This window comes from Spermophilus citellus (genome assembly GCF_964194105.1).
Source record: "Spermophilus citellus genome assembly, chromosome: 10".
Classification (NCBI taxonomy): Eukaryota; Metazoa; Chordata; class Mammalia; order Rodentia; family Sciuridae; genus Spermophilus; species Spermophilus citellus.
The window spans coordinates 137,244,085-137,260,979 of NC_138197.1; the positions used below are offsets into that span (position 1 = coordinate 137,244,085).

The window sequence follows — 16,895 nt, forward strand, 5'->3', positions numbered from 1 at the left end:
CCGACCGGGACAGTGGGGCTTCCGGCGGGCGGCGCGGCTCGGCGGATGGCCTCGCTCGCTGTCGCCGGTGTCTGGCCGCTGCCTCTGGGCCGCCCGCCGCCCGCGCCCTGCTCTGCCTGGGCCGCCGCCATGGAGCCCGCGCCGCGCTGGCTGGCGGGGCTGCGCTTCGACAACCGCGCTCTGCGCCTGCTGCCGGTGGAGACGCCGCCGCCGGGCCCCGAGGGCGCCCCGTCTGCGCCGCGGCTCGTGCCCGGGGCCTGCTTCAGCCGCGCGCGCCCCGCTCCACTGCAGCAGCCGCGCGTCGTGGCGCTGTCGGGGTCGGCGCTGGCGCTGCTGGGGCTGGAGGCCGCCGGGCGCGAGGCCGAGGCGGAGGCCGAGGCCGCGCTCTTCTTCAGCGGCAACGCGCTGCTGCCCGGCGCCGAGCCGGCCGCGCACTGCTACTGCGGGCACCAGTTCGGGCAGTTCGCGGGGCAGCTGGGCGACGGCGCCGCCATGTACCTGGGCGAGGTGTGCACGGCGGCCGGCGAGCGCTGGGAGCTGCAGCTCAAGGGCGCCGGCCCCACGCCCTTCTCCAGGTGCGCGGGGGCTCGGGGAGGCGGGTGACCCTCGGCCGCGCCCGCGCCCTTCAGTGAGGCGGGTGGGACGTGCTCGTGCCCAGTAGCGCTTTCCTCCTGAGTTGGGCCAGCCTTTATCTTGGAAGGATGTCGTGGTGGGTAGCGTGTCCTGGCGAAGGGACCAGGGACAAAGCCGCCCCCGGCTCTGCCTGGGCTCCTGCTGACTGGCGGTGCGGGGCGGTCCCACTGCCCCTTCTGTCGGATGAAGCATCTTTCCGTTAAGAACACAGCACTGATGGCCATCCACGCTGTCCTCATGACACGCAGAGGACTTTAGAGCTAGTTCCACGAATTACTGTCATGACGCTTATGTTTACCCGGGCTTCCCAGGCCCGTGCTCCTTCCTCCAATGCCACCTGGGCCGCCTCCCTCCCCACAGCATCTCAGCTGGTGTTCCTTCACAGAGGCTCCTGTGGGCTCACCCTACCCTCTGGGGGACAGAAGCTCTTCAGACCCACCTTCCCTGTGTGCATTCTCCTGGGCCAGCCCTTTCTGGTCACCCTGTGGAGGTACACAGGTGGTCCGAACCAGCCTATCCCAGTAGAGCTTGTCCCATGGCAGGCCTGCCTCCTAGACACCCACAGCACCTGTTCTGCTGTGCTGCTTTTCACTGCAGTTCACGTGCTTTTTTTTTTTTTTTTTTTTTTTTTTGTGAACCAGGGATTGAGCCCAAGGGGCCTTGTTCACTGAGCCACATCCTCAGCCATTTTTAATATTTTGTTTAGAGACCAGATTTCACTGAGTTGCCAAGGCTGGTCCTGAACTCTAAATCCTCCTGCCTCAGCCTCCTGAGCCACTGTAACGGGGATTAGAGGTGTGTGCCACTGTGCCAGGCTGCCGTTCACATATTTGCTCATACTCTGTGCTTGTTCAGTGACTTAAAAATAGACGTAACCTGCATTTTATGTTCAATGGTCAAATATTCCAAATCTGAGACTTTCACCCCTTCTCTTTCTAGCCACTGACATGTTCACCAGCTCAAACCACCCTCCCTCTTCATCTCCCAGGCCAGATCCTCAGAATGACTGGCTCTTCCTCATCTCCCAGGTTGCAACCTTTTAGCTCTGACAAGTTCACTGAGCTGTGCATGGTCCCCAGCAACCTGCTTACAGGCATCTTCTGGACAGTGTTCAGAGACCTTTTTCTGATGAGCATCTTTAAAGTTCATGCGTTCATCCTGATGATGCTTCATCTTTATCAGTTATAAAGATCAGCTTGTGAAATAAATCAGTTTCCTATTGGAGGATGCTTTTTTTTTTCTTTGTTAGTGCTGCAGGTGAGATGTTTTCCCACCCTGCCTCAGAAAATGCCTTAAAATAGATCGATAAATAGATTTATTTACATGTGGTGCTGAGGATTGAACCCAGTGCCTCACACCTGCTAGGCAAGTGCCCACCACTGAGCCCCAGCCCCAGAAAATGCTTCTTATGTTGAGAGACTTGGGGGGTTTTATTCAGTGTTTCAAGACCTGAGGTGTGGTAAAATACTTTGGCTAAGTTGCCCAGGCTGGCCCCAAATTTGCCATTGTCCTGCCTTGGCCTCTAAGTAACAGGGACCTGGGTGTGCGCTACCATAGCTTCTAAAACATTTTCCTTGAAGAGGAAGGGGGTCTTTGGGCCCTTGCTCAGGCTCGGCCTACCCTTCTGTGGCCTTAGCAGTTCTAGATGAGGCTGAGGCCCCTGGTGGTTGTGAGCCTCTAGGTGTGACTTTGAGGGGCAGGTAGGTTGTTCTCACCCCTGCCTACTGTGGCTGTTGGGGTTCCAGGACAGGCCTCTACTGGCCAGCTCAGGGAACTCAATACCTGGGCTTCGGTCCCAAAGCAAGGCAGTGTGCCTACTTGCCCAGGACAAGGTTCACAAAGCAAAAGCCAGAACCACAGTGTGAAGATCCAACACAAGACTCACAGCAGCCCAAGCCACAGGGCTCACAGGACCCGCGGCTGGTTTTATCAGATTCCAGGTGAGCTGGACTTTGCTGGCTTCTGGGCAACCTTGAGGCGTCTTGCTGGGCTAGGAGCAACTCCCATAGCTAGGAGGGGTGGCGTGCCCTGGGAGACATAGGCCCTGGCCTAGTTCCTCTGAGCCCAGGAGATGGCAAGTAAGGGGCAGATGAGACTGAGGCACCCAAGGTGGGCACCATCAACCCCAACCTGGCCCCACTAGGTCTCCAGAAGTGTTAGTTGAGCCTGGAGTGAGCCCTCCTCTGCCGCACGAGTCCAGGTCTGCCCAGCTGCCGGGTTTCTGTTCTCGAGACTAAAAGGCTCAGGGGTCACTCTAGTTAAACTGGGCTGACTGGGCTGCGCAAAATAACCACACAAGAGACAGAAATACCTTTTTCTTTGGGGTTGCTGTGACGGCTCCTCTGACCTTAAGGGCCTGCAGAAAGAGAGCGAGAGCATGCACTGACCCCTTTTATTGAGAAGCTATTCAAATGAGGCCAGGGGTCAGGTTTCAGGGGGCTGAGTCTGTCTTCATGATGTCCACTGTCAGCAGGTTGACTGACACCTGGGTAGGCCACACCCAAGGGCATAGTAAGAGAAGGGGACAACACACAAGGCACTTCCATGGAAGATTCTATCCTAAACAGGGCCAGGGGTTAGATTACAAAGGAGCAGGTGAGCATAGCTTCACCCATGGGGCTGTAGCAAGACACACCCATTTCTGTGACTGAGCGCCTCAGCACCCAGCTGGAGAGTGTAACTCAGTCACCCGTAAGGTTGGCTTCCCACACCCAGCACCTTAAGGCCCTTGGCCCCGAGCACCAACCAGTCTAGGGCTGAGCCCAGCATCAAGTCTCATGCCTGTGGACAGCAGCCCACCCTGTGGTACCCTGTCCCCGGTATCCAGCTGAGGGAAGGCACACTGCCCACCTTCCCAGGTGGGCTTGTTCCTCGACATCTGCCTTTGCTGTGTTTCCAACCACCACCAGCACAGCCCTTCCCTGGGCATACTGTGGGTTTGTATGGGTTCTGGACAGGGCCCTTGGAGATCAGCATGACCTAGACATGGCCCGTCCAAGTGTTGGGTGCGCTGCTGCCCTGCTTTCCTTTTCTATGTTCTACTTCTAAAAGAGAAACAGGCTCAGTGCAGAAGTGCAAGGCTGGCCAGAGCAGAGTGCAGTTCTGCTGCTGTGGCCCATTCTCGGGCTGGCTGGCTGATGGGCAGCACCTGCCTGGGCCTGTCACCAGGAGCAGATGCAGCCACCGTGTGCTATTCTGCCCACTGTGTGCCTGGGGCCTGGCCTCCCTGCTGCTGGTGGTGCCGGGGGCGGAGCTGTTGGGGTATCCGCCCCACCCTGATGAGCAGAGCCTCCAAGCTCACCTTCTCAGGGGCTGATTCAGTTTTCTCTGTACTGCAAATAGTGCTGGTGTGTATCTGTGCATTGTAATAAGAACATTTCTGTGGATAAATTAATACATTTCTGTGAGAAAAGCCTGCAGGCTCGAGGGTGTGCTTGGGGCTAGTGGGGTCTTCTCTGTCCTCCACGGGGCTGGATTGTGTGGCTCTTAGACCTGGGCACACAATGTCCGGAATCGTCTGAGGTGGCCTTTGTTCACAGTGCTGTTGGAGCTGCACAAGAACCATTTGGCTGAGAGTGTCGTTTGGGTGTGTCTTTGCTCAAGTGGACACCTGTCTGACAGGCACTGGCCTCTGTGTTTGATTTCAGACAGGCTGATGGCCGCAAAGTCCTGCGGTCGAGCATCCGGGAATTTCTCTGCAGTGAGGCCATGTTCCACCTGGGGGTTCCCACCACACGGGCTGGGGCCTGCGTCACATCTGAGTCCACGGTGGTGCGTGACGTGTTCTATGATGGTAATCCAAAACATGAAAAGTGCACAGTTGTGTTGCGAATGGCTCCCACCTTCATCAGGTAATGCTGGTCCTCCGGGCCTGCCTGCACGCCTGCTTGTAGAGTCCTAGACTGCGCTTGTGCAGCCGGAAGGTCGCGCAAAACAGAGGAGCCAGCAAACTGGTATTCCATGCCCCAGGAGAGACTCAGTGCAGGAGGTTGGTTGTTCCATCCTGGTAGACGGTGGGGCTGGCTGGGCAGAGGGACCCCCACAGGACCATGCCTGGGAGGAGGGGCTGTCCAAAAGGAGATTCCTAGGAGTGTAAGACAAGGAACTACCTAAAATTGACCAAGGAAATGGGCTCAGTGTCATAAACAAACAGGCTGATAAAAAGCGGGTGTGCTGTAGTCCTTGTGGTCATCCTTACCTGTCCAGACGCAGTCCAGCTGCTCAGTGACCAGAGTCCTTTCTGGTGCTTTCCTGCCCCAGGCCCACAGCACCAGGTGTGCTCCCGGCTCTCAGGCCCTCTCAGGACAGCTGGGAACAACATGTAAACATCTGTATTCATTGAAAACAATAACGAGTTCGCCACAATCTCTCAAGTGCTGTGGAAGGTTGTTTTGCTTGGTACTGAGGATTGATTGAGCCCAAAGGCACTCAACCACTGAGCCACATCCCCAGCCCCTTTTTATATTTTATTTAGAAACAGGGTCTCATTAAGTTGCTTAGGGCCTTGTCCCTGCCTCAGCCTTGCAAGCCACTGGGGTTACAGCCGTGCGCCAGCACATCTGGCTGGTTTTCCCATATTTATAAAGCTGTTTCTGACCATGAGAAACCTCAGCACTATCCTCATCTTATCTCTGCCATCACCTCGCTGCCTGACTTCTAGCACCTTCAGAACTGATTCCCTGAACCAAGAGCTGGGCTCACCTTGTGGTTCTCCCATTCTGCCAGGTCCCCGACAGCCACCAGCTGCTCATGCCTGATAGACTGTGAGGGTCTCTGGCCTTTCTGACCAGAGGGGGAGTAGGAGGAACCAGGGCCCAGGTCTGCCTTGTGGTGGCTCTGATGGTGCTTGCTGGAGGCTGTTTTGTCTCTGCAATACCCGCAGCCTCTCGGCCTCGGCCCACTAGTTGCCAGAAGCAATCCCACTATGACAGCAACCACCTGAGCCTAGAACCCACCCTGTCCTCCCTGCCAGGGTGCTGGAGGGGGCAGGAGAAGCTGTGGCCATCTCTGGGCCCCAAGCTGCCAGAGTAGGAGCTGTCTGCCTGAAAATGAGCCAGGATCCAGGTGCACCTGGGCCTTCAGAGCTGGTGGCCTGCTGCCTGACCAGGGTGCTTTCCTGCAGGGCCTCAGCTGGCTTCTTTTTTATTTTTCTTACAAGGTGCTGGGGTCTCTGAATTGTCAAACACCTGGGTCTTCCCTCCAGGTTTGGATCCTTTGAGATTTTTAAGCCTGCTGATGAGCATACAGGGCGTGCAGGTCCCAGCGTGGGACGGAATGACATCAGAGTCCAGATGCTTGACTATGTGATTGGCTCTTTCTACCCTGAAATCCAGGCTGCCCACGCCCACTGCAGCGACCATGTGCAGAGGAACGTGGCCTTCTTCCGAGAGGTAGGTGGAGGCCAAGCACCCACGGGCCCCTATGCCCAGGAACTTGAGGCCTGTTTCAGTCAGTTTTTTTGCTGTTGTGACCAAAAGACCTGATTTTAGAGAGGGAAAAGTCTATTTGGGAGCTCATGATCTCAGAGGTCTCGGTCTAAGTCAGCTGGCTCCACTCCTCAGGGTGCCAGGTGAGGCAGAAAGAACATCATGGCAGGAGGGTGTGACGAGGGAGGAGCTCAGGACATGGCACCAGGAAGCAGAGAGCCAGAGAGCTCAAGATATACAGCCCGAAGGCACACCCCAGTGACCCTCCTCCAGCCACACCCTGTGCCTTTAGTTAACCACCAGCTAGTGCCCACAGGCCATCAGTGCACTGATGGTGCCAGGGCTCTCCCAACCCAGGCTTCACGGTAAGCCTTCCTGCAGTGTCTGCACATAAACTTTTGGAGGACACTCCCATCTAAACCATAGCAGGGCCCAACCCACTGCCGAACACAGTCATTTCAGCCATGGACAAAGCTTTTACCCAGGTGCCATCCTCTCCTGCAGCCTTGTGGCTTGGGCAGCTGGCAAGCACACTAGTCAGGCTGTGAGCACTGCTGGGGCCTGGGGCACTGTGGTACTTGAGCGTCCTTGAGGGGTCTGCGTGCTGGGTATATCTGCAGGAGCCAGCAAGGCCCTGGCCTGGGGAGAGCATTGGAGGGGAGGACTGGCCTGTTGTCATCTGGGGGAGACAGGGATTGCCCAAGTTGGGTCTGGGCCCTGCCGGGTTTCTGTTCTCGAGACTAAAAGGCTCAGGGGTCACTCTAGTTAAACTGGGCTGACTGGGCTGCGCAAAATAACCACACAAGAGGCACAAATACCTTTTTCTTTGGGGTTGCTGTGACGGCTCCTCTGACCTTAAGGGCCCGCAGAAAGAGAGAGCGAGCGAGAGCATGCACTGACCCCTTTTATTGAGAAGCTATTCAAATGAGGCCAGGGGTCAGGTTTCAGGGGGCTGAGTCTGTCTTCATGATGTCCACTGTCAGCAGGTTGACTGCCACCTGGGTAGGCCACACCCAAGGGCATAGTAAGAGAAGGGGACAACACACAAGGCACTTCCATGGAAGATTCTATCCTAAACAGGGCCAGGGGTTAGATTACAAAGGAGCAGGTGAGCATAGCTTCACCCATGGGGCTGTAGCAAGACACACCCATTTCTGTGACTGAGCGCCTCAGCACCCAGCTGGGGAGTGTAACTTAGTCACCCGTAAGGTTGGCCTCCCACAGGGCCCCTGCCCCTGCCACAGACAGCACACTCGTCTGCTCAGTCAGGTTATCACCTGGTCTGGCCCACAGCCTGCAGCCTCAGTGGGCAGAGGGAAAGAGGAAGGTCCAGGCCAGGTAAGGTACACAGGGGTCGTCTCCAAGGGCCAGACCACCATGGAGCCACTGCAGCAGGGCAGGTTCAGGCCCATCTGCCCAGTGGCTTGGGCTGGGCCACCACAGGTCAGCAGCAGTGGCACTAAGCAGGTGTCGGTGGGCCCATTACACAACAGGTCCCTCTGAGCCTTGGTCTGACAGTGAAGCTGAAAGGACAGTGCTGCCCAGTTCTCAGGAGCATCTGTGCTCTGACATGAAACAAGACACATGCAGGACCCTGCCGGGCAAGGGCATGGTAGCAGTGAGGGCCCTGGAGGCAGCCCTGCATCCTGAGACTCCTGTTCTCCAGCAGCACTAGTTGGGGGGCACCATGTGGTGGGAGTGCTGGGTGAGCAGCAGGGCTGGTGGGCACACACCAACTTGTGGCACCCAGTGTGGATAGGCAGCAGCTTGCAGGGCACCTCAGCCTGGACCCAGCACATTGTGCCAGGTGGCATGTTCCTTACTGGTACCCATGGGGCATTTATTTATTTATTTATTTTTGAGAGAACTTTTTAATATTTATTTTTCAGTTTTCGGTGGACACATCTTTATTTTTTTATTTTTATGTGATGCTGAGGATCGAACCCAGCGCCCCATGCATGCCAGGCGAGCGTGTTACCGCTTGAGCCACATCCCCAGCCCCCCGTGGGGCCTTTGTAATGGGCCCAAGTCTGCCCAACCAAATCGGTTGCCTGATTTTTCTGGTTTGGTTAAAAACCAAAATGGTGAGCATATGAGGAATGGAAGGTGGTGTAAGTGGCAGCTGAGGCCCCACGTGCCAGCTTACCCAGACACACCTCTCCTGGAACACTGAGCAGGGACTACAGGGGCCCTGGGTAGAGACCCCCAGACGTCGTTGGAGAGCAGGAATCACTCAGAAACACTGCTGGCTTTGCGGGCGTCGGTGGACAGTGAGGGTGGGTGGGGTGGGGCAGGACCAGGGAGGGAGCTGTCAGCACCTGTCCTTCCCCAGGTGATAAGACGCACAGCCCGCATGGTGGCCGAGTGGCAGTGTGTAGGCTTCTGCCATGGCGTGCTCAACACTGACAACATGAGCATCGTGGGGCTTACCATTGACTATGGGCCCTTTGGCTTCCTGGACAGGTGAGCCGTCCCTTGGGCTGTAAGTGGTGAGCTATAGGCAGCCTGCTGCCCACCTAGGAACTAACCCCTGAGGTGCAGGCCCCAGCCGCAGTCACAGGGTGAGGGAAGGCAGGGAGCATCTGACCTGGGGCGTGGGGATTGTGTGCACAAGTCTTTTTTCAGTGTTTAATTCTTAACAACGCCTGACTGGCCATTCCTGGAAGCAGGAATCTCCCGGAGGGTTTTGAGCAAAAGCAGTGTGAGCTGTCTGTGCATTTTAGAAAGGTTCCCTCCCCCGTGGGGTTGGGCACAGGTGGTGGGCAGGAAGTCAGGGCTGTCTGGCCCCTGGCGGGCTGAGGAGAGCCCAGCTCTCCTGCACTTGAGGTGTAGGCAGAAGAACCAGGGCCATCCAGGATCAGGGCAGGACGGGGTGGTGGCCACACAGGGCCTGCCCTCTGGGTGTGTCCTTCACAGCACCGCAGTCTGGCCTGTGTGGCAGGTACGACCCTGACCACGTGTGCAATGCTTCGGACGACGCCGGGCGCTACTCGTACAGCAGGCAGCCCGAGGTGTGCAAGTGGAACCTGCGGAAGCTGGCGGAGGCACTGGCGCCCGAGCTGCCCCGCGAACTAGCTGAAGCCGCCCTGGAGGAGGAGTTTGACTCCGAGTTCCAAAGGCACTACCTGCAGAAGATGCGCCGTAAGCTCGGCCTCGTACGTGTGGCACAGGACGGGGATGGAGCACTGGTGGCCAGGCTCCTGGAGACCATGCACCAGACTGGTGAGTGGGCACACATTGCAGCCAGTTCTGGCATTATTACTGTGGGCAAATTCGCAATTTTCTCTTCACCTTTTTTTGTGGGGGGCAGGTACTGGGGACTGAACCCAGTGGTGCTTTACCACTGAGCTGCACCCTGAGTCCTTTTAGAGACAATGTCTTGTTAAGTTGCTGAGGCCTTGGACTTAGGATCATTCTGCCTCAGCAGCTGGGCTTACAGGCCTGGCCCCTATTGACCATTTTAGAGATATATACTCAGTGGCTTTGAGCACGTCTGAATGCCATGCAGCCACCACCACCATCCTGAACCCAAACTTGGCCTCCTTGAAACTCCAACCCTTAGAGCCCTCACAGCCCTGACACCCACCATTCCACTTTCCAAGTGTGACCATGACTGGCTCTTGTAGCATATGTCCAGATCTTATTATCATTATTATTATTTTTGGTACTGGGGATTGAACTTGGGGGCACTCGACCACTAAGCCCCATCCTCAGCCCTATTTTGTATTGAGACAAGGTTCCAGTAAGCTGTTCAGATGGCGTTACAGGTGTGGCCACTGTGCCTGGCAGAACCACCTGTCTGAAGGGGAGCTCTACCTCAGCCCCTGCAGGCCCCATTCCACACCGGGCACTTCACAAATGAGAGTGGGCAGTGTCCTCCACGAATTCCCCCTTCACTCTCCACCAGTGACACACACTTGCACATTTGATGCATCCCCTCCTCTTGTCTGATTTTTTTTTTTTTTGTGGGGGGGAGGTACTGGGGATTAAACTCAGACACTCGCCCACTGAGCCACATTCCAGCCCTGTTTTGTATTTTATTTAGAGACAGGGTCTCACTGAGTTGCTTAGTGCCTCACCATTGCTGAGCTGCTCAGATTACAAACATGCACCCAGCCAATTTTGTTGATCTTTTACTACAAGAACCAACTCCTACTTTCATTGTCTATTACTTTTCCCATTGTTCATTTCCCCTCTGATCCTTATAACCAGATTTCTTTCGCTTTTGCTAATTTTGGTCTTATTTTACTCTTCTTTTTGGTTTTGTTTTGCTTTTATATAGTTGAGTGATTTTAGATTGTTTAAAATGTACACATTTACTGTTGTACACATCCCTCTGAGCACAGCTCTTGCTGCATGTTGCTCTAAGTACTTTTATAATTTTGCTTGTGATCTCTTTTTTAACCTATGGTAGATGAAGAGTACAGTGTCTAAGCTGAATGTGGCAGTGTACATCTGTAATCTCAGCCACTGGGAGGCTGAGGCAGGAGGATGGCAAGTTCCAGGTCAGAGTGGGCACCTTAGCAAGACCGTCTCAGAATTAAAAATAATCTTAAAAAGGTCTGTGGATGTAGCTTAATGGTAGAGCACCCCTGGGTTCAATCTCTGGTACCACCAAAAACTATGATTCACACTTCTCCTTCCTGTTAATGAAACTAACAGGACACAGAGCACTGAAGTGGTACCTAGCTTCATCCCATTGTGGCCTAGACAGTGCCCGCGGCAGAAGCCCCTGTGCACTTCAGAGCTAGGGTATTCCCTGCTCTTGCCCAGATGGTCTGCACATTACTGAGAGTGCCATATTCTTAGAAGCCAGCACCTGCTGTGGAGCCACTGTTTCTCCTCCAGCTTCGCTAACTACGTGCTTGGTCACTTCCACGTCTTCCTGATGTGGTGGCTGTGCTGTCTCTTATAGTTTGGGCCTGGCCTGTTTGACTTCAGAGTGGCCTCAGCCCCTTGGGTCACATTGCTTAGGAGTCTCATCTTGTCTCAGGCCAGCCCCTATGGACAGCATGTGGTCACCTGTCTCTGGATCCATGAGTGCAGACATAGTTACCAAGGGAAGCACTTGGACTGTTCTGCTCTATTTTCTGTAGGTCTTGAAACTTTGTCCCTCATTTCTCCATGACTGCTTTTGTTGATCACCTCCCTGCCCACCCCCGCCCGAGCATGCTGCTTTGGTCCCTTGTTTTCTTTCGTTTCCTTCTTAGGGGTTGCCATGGTTCCTGTGCCCAGCCTTGACACATAAGGCTGAGGGTGGCAGTGGCTCCCGTTGCAGGCAGGGACAGCTGTGTCTGTTGTTATGTTTCGGGGACAACCTACAGAGTCACAGGAAACGGTAGCAGATGGGTGGTAGCTGAGGGGTCAGGGCCCAGCACACACTGGAGAGGGGACATGGGTTGGCCTCGAGGGAGTGTGGGGCTGGCATCTACCAGCCTCCACCTGAGCAGCTTGTGTACAGGTGCCGACTTCACAAACACCTTCTCCTTGCTGAGCTCCTTCCCGCTCGAGCCACAGTCACCTGGCTTGGCTGAATTCCTGACCACCCTGACCTCGCAGTGCGCCTCCCTGGAGGAGCTGAGGCTTGCCTTCCGGCCCCAGATGGATCCCCGGTGGGTACTCAGGTCTTTCTACCATGGGGTTTGCTTTCAGAAGGGGAGGGGCATTCAGAAACAAAGATCTGGGGGATGGCTGGAGACGGCTAGTCCTAGGGGACCCACACAAGCCTCCTCCTGGGAATGGGGGCAGTTAGGTCCCAACTGTGACTTGGGCCTGTTGGTCAGAGGAAAGCCCAGGGATACGGATGTGGGTGGGGCACAGGTTGGATGGGGATAGTGGGCATCCAGGCAGCTGTGGTATACCTGGCAAGAGCCTGCGGCACTCAGATCCCAGGCAGACCACACCTCCTGCCGTTTCCCAACAGAATGGGCATGCCATGTGCAAGATGCTGCTCAGACTCAGGACCCCGGCAGTGCTGGTGATGGCTTCTGAATAAGAACCACAGGCCAGTCACACAGAAAGGAGTTTAGTGGGGAGTGACAGGCATTGTGCTCTGGGGCTGGTGATTATCCAGGAGGACACACTTTGTTAGCATGTGCGCTGACACCCCAAGCAGCAGACCTGCAGCTGGTGCCCACCTGGGGCAAAGGATAGCGGCCCTGGCTTCAGGCTCATGCCTCCTCCCCCAGGCAGCTCTCCATGATGCTCATGTTGGCGCAGTCGAACCCACAGCTCTTCGCACTCATTGGCACCCAGGCAAACCTGGCAAGGGAGCTGGACCGAGTGGAGCAGCAGTCTCGGCTGGAGCAGCTGAGCCCTGAGGAGCTGCAGAGCAGGAACAGGGGCCACTGGGCTGACTGGCTGCAGGAATACCGGTGAGCCCCGAACGCAGGGTTGCAGGGTGCCTGCTGCTCTGTGCCGCGGCCATGGCTCAGGTGGTTGCAGATGATCCTGCATGGGCGCCCTGTGGCTGCTCCTGCTGAAAGAGCAGCTGGGCTGTGATTCCAGAGTCCGGCTGGAGAGGGACATGGAGGGTGCCAGCGATGTGGCGGCCTGGCAGGCAGAGCGAGTGCGCGTGATGAAGGCCAACAACCCCAAGTACGTCCTGAGGAACTACATCGCACAGAGCGCCATTGAGGCTGCCGAGAAGGGGGACTTCTCAGAGGCAAGCATGCCCCCGTCCCCACTCTGTCCCTGGGAGGGTGGGCTGGCCAGCATCCCTCACCTGGACTCTCCCTCCAGGTACGGCGGGTGCTGAAGCTGCTGGAATCTCCTTACCACAGCGATGGGGAAGCGGCTGGAGGCTCTGAGGCTGCGGAGGCAGTCCCTGGGGGACAGTCCTATAGCAGCAAGCCCCCACTCTGGGCAGCAGAGCTGTGTGTGACATGATCCTCGTAGTGCCTCGGCCTCTCCCGAGGCGCTCAGTGCTGCTGAGCTGCCGAGATGTGCCAGGCTGCCCCTGAGCTTCTCTCCATGATGGCAGAGACCTCCAGTCAGACCCTGACCAGTCTCTGTTGGAAGCCAGCTCAGCAGCACTGCCTGAGTCCAGCTCTCCGAGTGTGGGGACAAGGGCTCCACCACCTTGCAGGTGATGCAGAGGGGGCCAGGCCTTGGGGCAGCAGTGGCAGCCCCCTGTCCACCTCATCCTCAAAGAAGGTCTGGGCCAGGTCCCTAAATAAAAATCAGCTTCCTCAGGCCTGTGGTGGCTCTGCCTCCTTCCCGGCCCAGCCCCTGCCAGGAGAGGCTCCTCAGGTGTCCTGGTAGTAGCTGTTGAAGTTGATGCGCAGCAAGAAGTCCTCGAGGTGGGGCTGGTAACCACGGTTCACCAATTTGGTCACCACTGTGGAGGCAGCGGGCTGCTCAGGCTTCTGCCCTGCCTGTGCCTGGCTGCCCCCACCCTGCCTGGCCAGGGGAAGGCTCACCTTTGAAGAGGAAGTGGGAGTAGTACTTGAAGGTACTGTAGGACTGCTGCATGAGAGCAAAGTTGGGGTGCTCGGCACCCCGGGGGCCACTGGCTGGGCCCCAGGCCTGGGAGATGAGCTGGCTGCGGAACTTCAGCACCAGGCTGAAAATGCTATGGATGATGTTCATGACTGGTGCTGCCTTCTCCGTGAGCAGGCCCCTAGGGAAGGGCAGGGCTTCTGGTAGGCTGCTGGCCTTGCAGTGTCCCTCCCTTGGGTGTCTGGGCCTCACCTGAAGACAGCCTTGTGCAGATACTCTGCATGGGCGCGCTGGATCTCCTCAAGGTTGCCCACTGTGGCCAGCCGGGCCCTGAACTCACACCAGCTGACGTGCAGGATCTGGTTGGCGATGTAGCCCTGGGTGACCTTCACAAAGTGCTGCATCTCGTGTTTGAACAGCTGCAGCTGGCGGAACTGCACTGAGCCAGCTGCGTGGCTCACCAGGGCTGGCAGAGGACAGAGGGTGAGCACAGCCTGGAGCCCCCACACAGGGCAGGTGGCTCCAGAAAGACCTCACCTGTACGCTTGAGGTGGAAGCAGATGTCCTTGAGCGTCCACATCATGAGCTTCAGCTGCAGCAGGAAGGAGAAGATGCCGCTGTACTTGCTCAGGCAGTTCTCGGTGATGACGATGTTGAGGGGCCAGTCGACCTGCTCAGGAAGCCCTGGTCAGTGCTGGCCCCACAGGACAGGCCTCCCTATGACACCTGCTCACGATGTGCTGCTGACCTTGTATCTGAGCTCCAGGCAGCTCAGCACATCCGGGGCATTGGGAGCAAACACTTCAGGCAGGTACTTGAGGGCGAAGGAGAGGTTGGTGGCATGTGGGGTGTCCCCATGGAGGCTGTACTGGAGGGCCTTGCTCAGGATGCAGTTGAGGACCAGTGGGTTGAGCAGTTCCCCAGGTGTCTGCCCAGCCCCGAGCTGAGGCAGGAAAGGGACAGAGTCCCCAGGAGTGCCAAGTACAAGCCAGGCCACCTAGGTAGGGCTGGTGCCTGCCTGGTCACCAATGCCCCAGGCTGTCCCAGTCAGGCAGCCAAGCTCCAAGCTGCCAGGGGCTGTGGTGTCTGGAGGGCAGCCAGGGTGGGCCCCAGGCCAGCACCAAACTGTCGCTATTGTGGGGCTCCCCTCTGGCACAATTCCCCCCAACTCCACAACCAGGGTCACCTTTTCAAAGAGCAGGTCACTCAGGGACTGGGCAAACTCCCCATCCTCCATCAGCAGGAAGTGCCGCAAAGCTTCAAAGTGCGCCTCCAGGTGCAGCTCCGCAAAGAAGTAGTCAACCGCAGCTTTGTTCACCAGGGAGACGCTGGGGCGGGGCGAGGGGCGGGGTCACGGCGAGGGGGCGGGGTCATGGCGGGCGGGGAGGGGAGGGGCGCACACTCACTGGGCAGCCAGCGGGGCAGTAAGGGAGCGCTGCATGAGCACCGGCAGCGTCAGCAGCTCGGTCAACTGCACCGTGGTCTCATCCACAGCCGACTGCACCCGGGGGTCCACGGGGAAGGCGAAGGCCCGGGGAAGCACGTGGCGTACCAGGTGGGCAGCGGGGGCCTCTGCTGCAGAGAACAAGGCAGCTATCACTGCAGCATGGAGGCGCACTGGCCTGGGGCTCCTGCCTTACCAGCGGGTGGACAGTGACTCACACATGGACTCGTAGCTGTCCGGGTACTGCTCCAGGCGGTACCGACTGGCCAGGCCTGCCACATAGGCCTGCTCCTTGCCCCAGCGCAGCGCCTCCACCTCAGCTGCTGCCTCGGGGCTGCTCGGGGCAGCTGTGCCTTCCTGAGAATCCAAACTCAAGGTGGGCACCCCGCCCAGCAGCTGCTCCCAGGCCCCCTTGGGTTTGTGTTGGAAAAGGGCGTGTGGGGCTCCCTGCATGCTCCCCTCCCCAGGCTGTGTCCTTCCAACCTCAGAGTTTGGAGGCCACCTTGGAGAGAGGTCATCATTGTCACCATTCTTCCCTGCACCTGAGTGGACACAAATGAGTAGAAGGGACATCAGAGCTGAGCATCTGCCCAGGGTACACAGCATGGGTGGCCCAGGGAGTCCCCACACATGCCCCACAACGGATTTGGTCCTGGTTAATAGACTTGGCACCTGGGGGCAACTTTCCACACTCCTGTGCCCTCCCCAGTTTGTGGGCCCCAATGCCCCCAGCCTGACCACCAACTGTTCCACTCTGACCTGGCTCCTCAGAGACACTGTCTCCCAAAGTGCTGGACTTGGACGCAACAGAGGGCAAGGTCTGCAGGCTGCCCACTTTGGGACAGCAGATGGAAGGCTCCGTGTCTGCAGGTAGCTGTGGCCCATGTTCCAGGGCAGGGTTCTGTACTTCCAGGCTTGAGCTTGCCTGAGACACGTGGCTAGGAGGGTTCTGGTGGGGCCAGGGTGGGTTGGGCTCAGCTTCTGGCATGTTCTCCCCCACCCGGATGCTGGCATCCGACACGTGCCCGTGGACGTTCCACCGTGGCCGGGAGGGAGCCACGTCTGGCATGTTCTCCCCGACCCTGATGCTGGCATCCGACACGTGCCCGTGGACGTTCCACCGTGGCCGGGAGGGAGCCACGTCTGGCATGTTCTCCCCGACCCTGATGCTGGCATCCGACACGTGCCCGTGGACGTTCCACCGTGGCCGGGAGGGAGCCACGTCTGGCATGTTCTCCCCGACCCTGATGCTGGCATCCGACACGTGCCTGTGGACGTTCCACCGTGGCCGGGAGGGAGCCACGTCTGGCATGTTCTCCCCCACCCTGATGCTGGCATCTAACACGTTCCTATGGAGCTGCCCTGTGGGCTGGCTGCTTCCCTCCTCAGAGGTGACATGCCTGAGTGGGGGGGACAGAACCATCTGTGTGCCCTCATGCGTGCCCTCCCATGGCGCGTGCTCCTCGGGGCCCAAGCTGCCCTCAACAGCCTGGAGGGGACCTGAGGAAGGTGAGGTGGCCGCGGCGGGTCTCAGGACGGTGCTGAAGTCGTACTCCTGTGGCTGGGCAGGCTGTGTGCCAGCTGTGGCATGGGCCTCCCCAGGGGAAACGGCAGGCAGGTCTGAGCTGATGGTCTGCAGCGCCTCCTCCAGGGGAAGGGCCCTGTTGGTCTGCACAGGCTGCTCAGCGCTGGGACCCAAGGGCAGGAAGTCTGTGATGCTGAGGCCAGCAGAGAACGGCTCAGCCCCCTCTGCCAGTCTGGTCCCCGAGCCACCAGCCCCAACTGCTGGAGACTCAATGGCCTGCGTAGCGGGCACACTCAGCCTGCCTGGACAATCCCAAGCAGCCAAGTGCAGCTCTGTGGGTGCTGAATTACAGGTAGGACCTCTGTCTGGGTGCTCGGGGCCTGGAGATGTGACCTGCAACAGGGCATTGACCTAGCCTGGTCTCAGG

At 57.8% G+C, this 16,895-nt stretch overlaps 2 protein-coding genes across 6 annotated transcripts in view; one reads left to right on the forward strand and one right to left on the reverse strand.

Moving 5' to 3' along the window:
- On the forward strand, positions 1–13,253 carry SELENOO (selenoprotein O). Its single transcript, XM_081310025.1, has 9 exons — positions 1–575; positions 4,281–4,484; positions 5,837–6,023; positions 8,392–8,522; positions 9,001–9,281; positions 11,521–11,671; positions 12,248–12,433; positions 12,567–12,723; positions 12,801–13,253. The coding sequence occupies exons 1-9, from the start codon at positions 46–48 to the stop codon at positions 12,945–12,947; spliced, it is 1,974 nt and encodes a 657-aa protein (XP_081166151.1). The 5' UTR covers positions 1–45; the 3' UTR covers positions 12,948–13,253.
- The window catches only part of TUBGCP6 (tubulin gamma complex component 6), a 22,943-nt gene continuing 19,278 nt past the window's right edge, over positions 13,231–16,895 (reverse strand). For 2 of the 5 annotated variants that reach the window (XM_081310016.1, XM_081310020.1), the window contains exons 16-24: positions 15,703–16,879; positions 15,162–15,485; positions 14,906–15,074; positions 14,686–14,827; positions 14,248–14,442; positions 14,037–14,169; positions 13,752–13,965; positions 13,481–13,680; positions 13,231–13,398 (exon numbers count right to left, since the gene is read on the reverse strand). In XM_081310016.1, the coding sequence (XP_081166142.1) occupies positions 13,307–13,398; positions 13,481–13,680; positions 13,752–13,965; positions 14,037–14,169; positions 14,248–14,442; positions 14,686–14,827; positions 14,906–15,074; positions 15,162–15,485; positions 15,703–16,879 (2,646 nt within the window). In that variant the 3' untranslated portion in view covers positions 13,231–13,306. The remainder of the gene's footprint in view (positions 13,399–13,480; positions 13,681–13,751; positions 13,966–14,036; positions 14,170–14,247; positions 14,443–14,685; positions 14,828–14,905; positions 15,075–15,161; positions 15,486–15,702; positions 16,880–16,895) is intronic. The other 3 variants (XM_081310018.1, XM_081310017.1, XM_081310019.1) reach the window with 3 other exon arrangements.